This window comes from Galeopterus variegatus, unplaced genomic scaffold, assembly GCF_000696425.1.
Source record: "Galeopterus variegatus unplaced genomic scaffold, G_variegatus-3.0.2 Scaffold2882, whole genome shotgun sequence".
Taxonomy (NCBI): Eukaryota; Metazoa; Chordata; class Mammalia; order Dermoptera; family Cynocephalidae; genus Galeopterus; species Galeopterus variegatus.
Genome location: NW_007728993.1, coordinates 36,833 through 47,594, shown reverse-complemented (window position 1 = coordinate 47,594; position 10,762 = coordinate 36,833). Strand labels below are relative to the sequence as shown.

At 46.0% G+C, this 10,762-nt stretch overlaps 2 protein-coding genes across 2 annotated transcripts in view; one reads left to right on the top strand and one right to left on the bottom strand.

Moving 5' to 3' along the window:
• ATP5SL (ATP5S-like) overlaps positions 1–1,441 on the bottom strand; it is a 6,727-nt gene extending 5,286 nt beyond the window's left edge. Inside the window, exon 1 of the mRNA XM_008583277.1 lies at positions 1,400–1,441. Coding sequence (XP_008581499.1) covers positions 1,400–1,417 — 18 coding nt within the window. The 5' untranslated portion in view covers positions 1,418–1,441. The remainder of the gene's footprint in view (positions 1–1,399) is intronic.
• A 3,149-nt stretch (positions 1,442–4,590) lies between these two features.
• On the top strand, positions 4,591–5,586 carry ERICH4 (glutamate-rich 4). The gene is made up of 2 exons (XM_008583276.1): positions 4,591–4,764; positions 5,368–5,586. The coding sequence occupies exons 1-2, from the start codon at positions 4,591–4,593 to the stop codon at positions 5,584–5,586; spliced, it is 393 nt and encodes a 130-aa protein (XP_008581498.1).
• Positions 5,587–10,762: the final 5,176 nt, after the last annotated feature.

The following is a 10,762-nucleotide window of genomic DNA, read 5'->3' as shown; positions in this document are numbered from 1 at the left end:
TTTTTTTTTTTTTTTTTTTTTTTGTCTTTTTGTCTTTTTTCCGTGTCCGGCAACGGATCGCAACCCTCAGTGTTGCCCCCGTACCGGACCGGGGACCGGCAACGGGATCGCAAGCCTCGGCGTTGCTCCCGTGCCTCGCTCAGCCAGTGAGCGGGAGCCGGTCCGTATGTGGGATCCGAACCCTCGGACGGGAGCGCCGCCGCGCTTCCCAAGCGGCGCACTATCCTGTGCGCCACCGGGCCGGCCCCCAAAACCTCCATTTTCTGACTTCTTAATTTCCCACATATTAGCCCCTAAATTTCACCCAATACTCACTGGGGTCTTCCTGAATGATCCATTTCTTTCCCCCAAATATAACCTTAATTTTTTCCCCCAAACCACCCATAATTTACAATGGAGATGGCGCTCCGAGTAATCCCTAAACTGAGAAGAGTAAAAATGCAACACCTTTAAGAGGAACGTAGGAAAATGAAGAGAGGTGGCTAAAGAAGAAGAAAAAGGGGAAGAAGCCCCCAAACTCTTTCTTCAATTTCCTTTCCAAAGTCTCCTCTAAATCTGCCCAAATTTCTCTTTGCTTTAACCAAATTCTCCTCTTTTCCACAAATTCTCCCCATAATTTTGCCCAAACCCTAATTTTACCTGAAAATTTTAAAACTCCCAACCTCTTTCTTTAATGGACTCTAAATTTATTCCTTGATTTTACCTAATTCTAAATTCTCTTAGCGAGTATCGAAAATTCTCCCCTTAATTTCCTCCAGGTCCCTCCCTTGAAACTCCCAAATACCCTCTTGATCCCTCCCCTTTCCTCCAGTCATAACTGGTTTTCCATCAAAATTCTTAAATCTCTCATGAATTTCCCTTAAATTTATCCTTTGGCCTTCTATCCTAGGACCTAATCCCAGATTCTTGGCCAATCCCTTCACAAATCCTCTTCCCCTCTACGTCCCACCCTCGCCTTCCCATTGGCTCCCTGAGCGCGCGGTCGTATCCTTCCCTCTGATTGGCTAGGCGCTCCTTTCCTCGGCACACACTTCCTCCTTCCCCATTGGTTTCTCTCAGCCTAGTCCCCGCCTACTCTTGCTCTCTAAAGGTCCTCCGCGGGCGGGGCGGTTGTTCAGTTGCTTAAAGCGCGGTGTTATAACACTAAGGTCAAAGGTTCGTGCCCCCAAACCGACCAGCTGTCAAAAAAAAGTTAGATAAAGCTCCCCCTCCTGCAGCCCCCACGGATCCTTCCCGGCCCCCAGTAGCCACAAGTCTACACTCCCATTGTAAGGCTTAGCGAGAGGTGCTCCTACTCCCTCACAGCTCTTTGCTCCCCTGGGCGCCGACAGAAGCCCTAAAGGCAGAGGGTGCAGCGTGGACTTCAATTTTGGGAGTTCTAGGGGATCCGTTCACCTACCGCTCTGGGCGCTGCCATCTTGTGAGGGTTACGTAACCGGAAGGGGCCGGTCTTTTCTTATTCAACCCACCTGGTTCAGTAGCAAACTTCTTCTTCTGTGGCCACGCCCCTCCGCTTTCCAACCCTCCTCTTAAAGGCGCAAGCACTTTTTCTAGGGTTTTAGGATTGTTCGGAGCGCCCTGTCTATGGGCCTTAGAAGGGGACTCTTTCCCTAGGAGAGGGTGGGCGGTTCTTCCTGTTACAGTACCCTCCTTTGCTCTGACTGCAGTGGTAGTCTCCCCGAGCTTCCTTGTTCCTCCAGTTCTTACTCGCTACCTCTTTAAAACAGGGAATGATGTGGTTGAAGACTCGCCGTGTCATTTTTCGTTGTTGTTTTTCGCGTCTGGCCTGTACAGAGATCCGAGCCCTTGATCTTGGTGTTACAAGGCCACGGCCTAACCAACTGAGCAAAGTGGCAAGCCCGGGTCATTTTTTTTTTTTTTTTTTTTTTAAAGATGACCAGTAAGGGGATCTTAACCCTTGGCTTGGTGCTGTCAGCACCACGCTCAGCCAGTGAGCGAACCAACCATCCCTATATAGGATCCGAACCCGTGGCCTTGGTGTTATCAGCACCACACTCTCCCGAGTGGGCCACGGGCCGGCCCAGCCCGGGTCATTTTTAAAAACCGGGTCTTGCAAGGGAAAGGTCGAGTGGGTGTCAGGGTTAGACTTCAGGCTGAGGTGAGATCTCAAGACTAGTATTGTTAAGTATTCAACTTCAGTTTGGAGTTCAAGGCTAGATCTCAGCGTGAAGGTTCATTGTGAAGTCTTGTGGGTAGAAATTTACTAAATTATTCCACAAATATTTACCGAGCACCTACCAAGTGGTAACAGACACTATTCTGAGTGCTGAGGTTACCGTGGTGAGCAGGACAGACCCAACCTCTCTTTCAGGGAGTCAGCATTCCAGGCAGAGAGAGGAAGGATAGGAAACAAATGAATAAGCAAGATAATTTCAGATAACGTTTGAAAAGAAGCAGATAAAGATATGCAATATAGTAGGTGTGACTGGCATAGGGCCATCAGCAAAGGCCTCTTTAAAGAGGTAACATTAAAGTGGAAGTGAATGATAGAAGGAAACAGCCCATTCAAAGATCCAGGGGGAAAGTGTTCCAGGCAGAGGTAACAGCTAGTGTACAGGCCCTGAGTGGGAATCAGCTTGCAGAGACAGGTAAGAGACTGGGTCAGAGAGGTAGGAAGGAAGCTGACTGCAGGCCTGGTAGGGTTCTATTCTATTTGCGATGGGAAGACAGGAGTGTCAAAATCTGATCTACATTTTGTAAAGATCATTTCTGCTAGGTAAGAACGGACCTTAGAGGGCCAGGGTGGGTGCAGGGGTCCAGCAAAGAGGCTGCTGCAGTATTCCAAGCAAGAGATGGATGGGGATAGGATCAGCAACAGGTAAGTGGAAATAGTGAAAAGTGCTCAGATTCTGGACCTGTTTTCAAGGTCGAGCTTGAGAAACTAAAAGGATAGTGGTATCACTTACGGAGATTAGGAAACTGGGGAAGCAGTAACAGGCTGAATCCTGTCCAAGATATCCATGTCCTGTGAATCCCTGGAAACTGAGACTAGTAGATCTGCAACATAACCAGCACCATCGTAGACAAGCCCAAGTACAAAATGGCGCTGCCCACCTCCTCCCCTCCCCCCTTCCCTTTACGACAAGCCTCCTGACTTAGAAACAACTTTCAGGCTTCTGCATCGGCACAGTTCTCTACCCAGTTACATCAACCTAATGGTTCCTACCCCCACTACATTTTGCGCCCAAAAGCTAATATAAACTCTCGCAAACCCATTGTTGGAGCTGTCCACCATTTTCAGGGCAGCCATGGGCCCTGTGCCACTCTGAGCACAGCCCAGCAGATTTCTTTCTTTAATAAAGCTTGAAAAAAAAAATAAATAAAATAAAGCTTGAACGGTACCTGGCATCTCGGCTCACTTTCTTTCAGAGACTATGTGACTTTATATGGTAAAAGAGATTTTGCAGATGTGATAAAGTTGAGAACTAGATGGGGAGATTATCATGGATAATTGCATGGGACCAATGTAAATCACAAAGGTCCTATCAGAGGGAGGCAAGAGGGTCAGAGTCAGGAGACGTGATGGGCTCAAATAGTTAGAGCGATGCAAGAAAGAAGTATGAACCAAGGAAGGTGGGTGGCTTCTAGAAGCTGGAGAAGGCTAGGAAATGGGTTCTCCCCAGAGGCTCCAGAAGGAAGGCAGCCCTGTGCACCCACGTTAGACTTCTGACCTTCAGAACTGTAGAGAATATGTTGTTTTAAGCCAACGTGTTAGAGTAGCAACAGGAAATTAATCCAATGGGGTAGGTCTCAACTGAGAGTTCTGTTGTGACCATGTTCACCTTGCCATGCAGGACATCCAGGTGGAGCTGCTGAGCAGGGGTCTGGAGCTCAGGAGGAAGGTCAGGACTGGAGTTTGTGACTTGGGAGCTAATAACATATACATGGAATTTCAACACCTTGGGCCTGAAAGGGGTTCAAGGCAGAGGGCGGCCTGCAGTGCTTCCCAGACTTTTCCATGGCAGGGCCCACGCTGACAGTGATAATAACTGTAGGCGAGTCCAGGGTCAGCAGAATTGGCTGCTTAGCTGTAGGCCAGCAACCTGGACACTGAGGCACCCCAGCTGAGGGGGCCATCCTCTTGGCACCCCTGAAAGCCATTCCCCGCCCTCAGGCTCACTGGGGGGTAAGTCCTGGGACGGCCCAAGCCAAGAGTACAGATAAGGACCAAGCTATGGACAAGCTAGAGGTCACATGGAGAAAAATCCACCAAAGGAAGCTGAGGAGGAGAGGCTGGAGTGGTGGGAGGAACCCGGGAGAGGGCAGCACAGATGAGGACGGGCACCAAACTGAGCACCCATCAGGGTCAGGCCTGAGCAGAGGCGGGGAGGGTTGGAGTTGGACCTCCCCAGTATAGTCTGTGGTTGAACCCTTGTGAGCAGAGTTGAGGTTAAACTTTAGAAGAAGAAAAAAACATGAGGTCAGCTGATTCTCACTGAATAATGGACTTTGGGATGCCTCTGCCTGGCCTCTTGTTCACCTTTACTCCCCCCACCCATAGCTCCCCAGGGGAGGGGGTCAACCTGGACCTTGCTACTTCCTGCTCCTGGAAGCCATTGCTCAGAGACTATGGAGCTGTGGAGGCAGCTGAGGCAGGCTGGACTGGTGTTTCTGGAGCTGGGCCCCCCTCCCCGGGCCCTGAGGGGAGTGTCCCCAGTGGAAAGCACTGGCCAGACCCTTATGTCCCCAGCGGCAGGCCCTGGAAATACCAGGGAGAGTCTGCTGTGGATCTGGGAGGAGCTGGTGAGTGAGGGGTTTGCAGGAGCAAGAGAGAGAGGGAGGGAGGGAGAATGAATGAAAATAGAAAGGGTGAGAGATTGAGAGACAGAAACTGAGAGGCAGGAATAGAGAAATAGAGACAGAGACAGAGAGACCCACAAAGAGAGACACAGAGGTGGAAAGGAAAGCAGAGACTGAGAGACCGAACAGATATAGAGAGACTCAGACTGAATCTGAGAGAGAAAGAGAGAGAAGGAAGCAGCCAAAGGCAGGGGCAGATAAATGGGGAAACAGAAATAGACAGAGACAGGGACTTTGAAAGATAGGAACAGTTAGATAGGGACAAACTGGACAACTGGAGAAGGAAACAGAAATAGATAACAAGAGAGACAGAGTGACCAAGACAGAGAGAGAGGGAGAGACAATGAAGTGGAGAGATAGAGACAGAGGTGGAGATGAAGAGACACTGTGAGAAGCTGGGGGCCGTTGCGGTCCAGGGACACAGTAAGGATCCTGCCCAGGTGCTGTGGGCCACAACTTGAGCTGGGACCTGCTCTCACCTAGCTCCTGGGGGGACCCCTTGCCCTCTGGGGTAACATGCTCATGACCCCCCATTCCTACCTGCAGGGGAACCTGCGCCGTGTGGATGTCCAGCTGCTGGGCCAGCTGTGCAGCCTGGGGCTGGAGATGGGGGTGCTACGGGATGAGCTTGTCACCATCCTGGAAGAGGAGGAGAGTGGTGAGGAAGAGGAAGATGATGAAGAGCCCCAGGGGAAGCAGGAGGAAGGACCCTTGGGAGCCTCCTTTCCAGCCCCAGGCCTCCCTGACTTTGAGATGACTATATGAGGCTCTGCCAGTGCACTTTAGATGGACACACAAATGAGATGCAAATTTATACAAAGAAAAGGAGAGATCTGCAGGTCAAATAAGGTTTGGAATCAATGGTACTCCTTGAGCAAGTGCTTTCCTGGAGATGTGTGCAATGAGATCTAGGCATTGGCCTGTGAGTTGTGGGTGTGTTTGCAGATGCCGTGAGGCTGTGTTTGTGCAGGATGTGGGAGGTTTGCAGAGAAGCTGCAGGTGCATCGGCAGGTGAGCCCCAAGTGTGTTGCTGGGAGATGGGGATCTTTGAAAATATGATGGAGCTGCTTGTATAGGAGGTTTTAGATCAAAACTGTCCAGTATGTCAGCCACTAGCCACACATGGCTATTGAGCACTTGAAGCGTGGAGAGTCTGAATTGAGATGTGATTTGAGTGTAAAATACATGCCAATTTTCAACGGCCAGTATGATTAAAAGAATGTAAAACATCTCAATAGTTAAAAAAATTAATTACACATAGAAATGGTAACACTTTTAGTATATTGGTAAAAAAAAAAAATATTGCATTGTGTTGGACTCAATAGTTTGAGCAACTTCAGAATCATTTTATCAATATCCACAAAAGGACTTGCTGGGATTTTAATTGGGACTGAATCTATAGATAAAGTTGGCAAGAACTGACATCTCAACAATATTGAATCTTCCTATCCATGAATATGGAATATTACTCCATTTATTTCACTATTTTTGAATTTCTTTCATCAGAGTTTTATAGCTTTCTTCATACAGATCTTGTATAAATATTGTTGAATGTGAACCTACATATTTATTTTTGGGGTGCTAATGTAAATGGTATTGTGTTTTTAATCACAAATTCTAATTTTTCATTGGTGGTAAAAGTGAAAGCAATTGACTTTTGTATATTTACCACGTATCTCAAAACCTTGATACAATTGCTTATTAATTCCAGGAGTTTTTCTGTTTGTTTTCTTGTTTCTGTTTTTGTTTTTGTTCTTTGTCAACTCATTTGGGGTTTCTGCATAGATAATCATATCATCTGTGAATAAAGACTTTTTTTCTTCTGTTCCATTCTTTATACCATTTATTTCCCTATCTTGTCTTATTGCATTAGCTAGGATTTGCAGTATAATATTGAAAAGGAGCAGTGAGAGGGGACATCCTTGTGCTCCTGATCTAGTTTGTCACCATGAAGGATGACATTAGCTGTAGTTCTGCAGATTTTTATGTCTTTAGTTTGACGTGGAGTTTATGTGGATGATGAATGCGTCCATATGTCCTTCTGGGCCAAGCTATCTTCTTGGGTTTGAGATCTGGGCAGTCACACAGGGCCCCATGATGACAGGGGCCATCATTTGGTTTAATACTCTGCTCTGGTCACCTAGAAATTCTTCATAATTTTTGAACAAAAATTCTTTTTTTTTTTTTTTTTTTTAAAGATGACCGGTAAGGGGATCTTAACCCTTGATTTGGTGTTGTCAGCACCACGCTCAGCCAGTGAGCGAACCAGCCATCCCTATATGGGATCCGAACCCGGGGCCTTGGTGTTATCAGCACCGCACTCTCCCGAGTGAGCCACCGGGCCGGCCCTGAACAAAAATTCTTGCTTTATCTCTTCACAGTGGGTTTCTCAATTTATATAGTCGGTTCTAACCCCGGGAATGACCGTGGGCTGATAGGTTCCCTTTTGAAAAGAAAAAGGCTTGACCCTATCAAGAGCTGCAATTTGTACTTTAGCCACCAGGGGACGGCACCAGCACACGATAACATGAAGGAGCTGTGAATCCAGATAAAGAGATTTGGCTTCTACACTATCTGTGCATTGTAAAGTCTCTAAACTACCCCAAAGCTCACAGCGGGAATGTCCTAGAGCCTTCCTATGCTTAAGAGTTGCAAAGTGTTGAATTCACAATTAAGGGAAGAAATTACAGCTACTAGGCTCAAATGCGAATAGCATTAAATTGAAACAATAAAGTCCACTCTAAATATTGCTCTTAGAAAAATACGGGAAACACAGGAGTGGCAAGGATGTGTGTATTTTGAGGCAATGGGGATAAAAGCAGCTGAGTCCTCTTTTTCCAAGAGAAAAAACTGAAGAGAATGCCTAAAAGTGAAAAATCAGTAAGTATTAAAGTATGTTGTTTAGGAAGGATTTTGCTTCCCACCAGAGGAGCTGCTGCTCTTTGGGACAGATCTCAGCAGTTTTACTCCAGGCAGGAGAAGCGAGGAACCTTCCTGTGACCGCTATGAAACAGAACACTCAGAAACACAGGGCTTATCATGGCGAAGTCCGCTGTTATCACCTAATACAAAGGAGGACAACATTCAAGAGGAGAGTGCAAGGAACTGGTTTTGACAGTGTTACTATCAGCAATAGCGTGATAATTTCATTTTTGCTGCTGCAGTGGTGGTGCAGGACACGAAGTGAAAATGTCCTGGGTTGTAGGTGGTCCACACTGAAACACTATGACTGCTCTGGGCAGACTTTAGACACCTGTCAAGATTTGTGCAAGAAGCCTGGGCTTTTTTTTTTTTTTTTTTAAAGATGACTGGTAAGGGGATCTTAACCCTTGATTTGGTGTTGTCAGCAAACTGGCCATTCCTGTATAGGGATCTGAACCCTTGGCCTTGGTGTTATCAGCAACACACTCTCCCAAGTGAGCCATGGGCCGGCCCTCTGGACTTTTTTGACTCTGGCCATATGATATATGATAGAAGCTAACATGATTACTCCATTTATTTTGGGTTCTTTTCTTTTTACACATTAGGAACATGGAATTAACAAATCATATTCCTTCATGACCCAGCATCATCACCACTCCATGAATGGCCTTTCTTCCTTTTTCTAAAAAAAGCATTGTCATATTCTGCACATAAATTGAATATTATATGTATATGGGATATTCTTGAAATCCATGTAAATTAAAATAATTTCACCCCCAATGTCTGGTTTTGAGAGACACATTATCCACCTCGTAATGATCTCTGTAAAATAGAAGTCTTGGTGTGGGAAATCATAATTCATTCACAAATATCTTTATTAAGAATAAGAGAGTAATTTTGTTTTAGTAGTCTAATTGTCAATTACAAATTCAGCCATAATTGAAGTAACTGAATTTTCAGGAGACATAATGAGTGTGTCATTTGCTTCAGGCCCTGCAATGACATCAGACCTGGAGTGGGTGCCTCTCATGGAGTCCCCAGTCTGACCTGTGCAGGCCCTGCACAGAACGGATGCTTCTGGGCAGTGAGTGTGTGCCCTGTGCCCTGTCCCATTCTCACTCCTATGTCACTTCTCCCCAGCCAGACTGTCAGGTGTGAGGTCTGATGATGCAAATGTCCAAGAGCTGGGAAGGAAAGGGACCCTCCTATAGGCTGGGGGAGCATGAAGAGGTCCAACCATGTGGACAGTGATTCACCGTGATCAAGTCCACAGGACAGGAACAGGATAATGTTTTCAAAGCTCTTTTTACGAGATAGAACATTGTGAATCTCTTTTAACAATGTGGTAGGGTGCATCATTGTCCCCAGAGATATTTTGAGTGTAATCCCTGGAGCCTGTGAATGTTCCATTACATGGCAAAGGACACTATACATTAGTGATGAAGTTAAGGATGGGGAGATGGAAAAATATCTCAAGATTACCTGGATGGGTCTCCATGTTATCTCAGGTGTTACTATGAGAAGGACAGAGAGAAGGACAGTGGGAGATTGTGCTACAGAAAGAGAAAGAGGGATGTGACCATGGGAATGAGGGAGGGAAGGTGCCTGGGACTTGAGCCGTGACCTGAGCAGTCAGGACATCTCCAGAACCTGGAAAAGGCAGGCAACAGCTTCCCCCAGAGAGTCCGAGGAGGGAGCTGGGTTTGCAGACAGACACCTGGATTTTGACGCATGAGCCCCTTTGGGAATTCTTGTTCAAGGAACATTGGAGAATGAATTTGTGTTTTTAAAAGACACCAAATTTACGTTAACTTGATACAGCGCACATAGAAAATTTATTATACAGATATCATTTATACTAGATAAACATTGAGATTACCAAATGATTATGCATTAAGACCTAATCTTTATCAAAGCTTCCTTTTCTAGGAGGCACAGAAAAGTGTTTCCCTTTAATCAACAGCTCTGAGTGGTAAACTGTGATCATCGGAGAAAACAAAAGACTCTGAGGCACAGGAAGTATCAACTTAAGTACAGTAACATGAAGGAGGACACTGGGGCCAACCTTGAGGGACATGACTCTGTGGTGAGGCCCTGAGATTAACTGCTCATGCACACCTCACAGGCAACTGGTCAGACTCAGCAGGTGTTATTCCAGGACTGCTGTGCACCTGGCAGCTCATCCCCTGTAGGAGGCAGCTCAGACCATGACCATTGCAGATGCCAGGACTTAGAAAGCCACAAAGTGCAGAGTTATTCAGGGAAGGGGAGGGAGATTATACCATGGTAGGGACTAGGAGGTAGTACCCAAGGTTGTGGGTAAGGTTCAAAACTGTGTTTAGAAAACAAACCCCTTGAGGTGTTCCGATGTAAAGTTGACTAGTGGCTTATGTATGTTTTATATCATTTTTCTTACTCTAGATGGTGTTACTAAATTAGGGTGTAAAATCCTTTTAAGGAGCTATGTTCTGATGGTACAACAGAAAAGTAATATATATATATATTCCTATAAATACTGATAGTTTTATATAAACTGAATAATATACAAATTGGACTTTACTACATTGCCCATAAATTAAGGAAATTTCATTGTTTGCACCACCTTTGGTCACTCTCCCTATAACAGGTGGGTTAGACCCCTACTCAGTGTCTTTGGCTCCCCCTGGAGTCCTCCAACCTCCCCTCCACCCCCGTTCAACTAGATTCTCTTAGTCCCAAATAGTGTCAAGTGCCCAAAACCCTAATCCAAGCTTTGAAGTGTAATCTTTTAGGCACATGGTCCCACTATCTCCCAATCTCTGAGGGACATTAGGAGCCTAATTTTAGTGACTGCCTTTGATCTAATTTTTTAAACTATCTGCTGTCATGAATTTACAAAAAAGTGTACTTTTCTTTGGCAAAACCAATGTGCAAACTCAGGCATCCTAGGCTCTCCTTGCCAAAGATCTAAAAACTCGCCAGCCTGTGTTTCAGCAGAGTTGAGGTCAGTCTCTCCTTGAAAATCTTCCATTTTCCTTCC

What these genes read in the sequence shown, in the direction of transcription:
- ERICH4 (XM_008583276.1), top strand. Translation starts at nt 4,591, where the DNA reads ATGGAGCTGTGGAGGCAGCTGAGGCAGGCTGGACTGGTGTTTCTGGAG. An exon ending in TGTGGATCTGGGAGGAGCTG is followed by an intron (nt 4,765 to 5,367) that starts GTGAGTGAGGGG and finishes TCCTACCTGCAG; the next exon opens with GGGAACCTGCGCCGTGTGGA.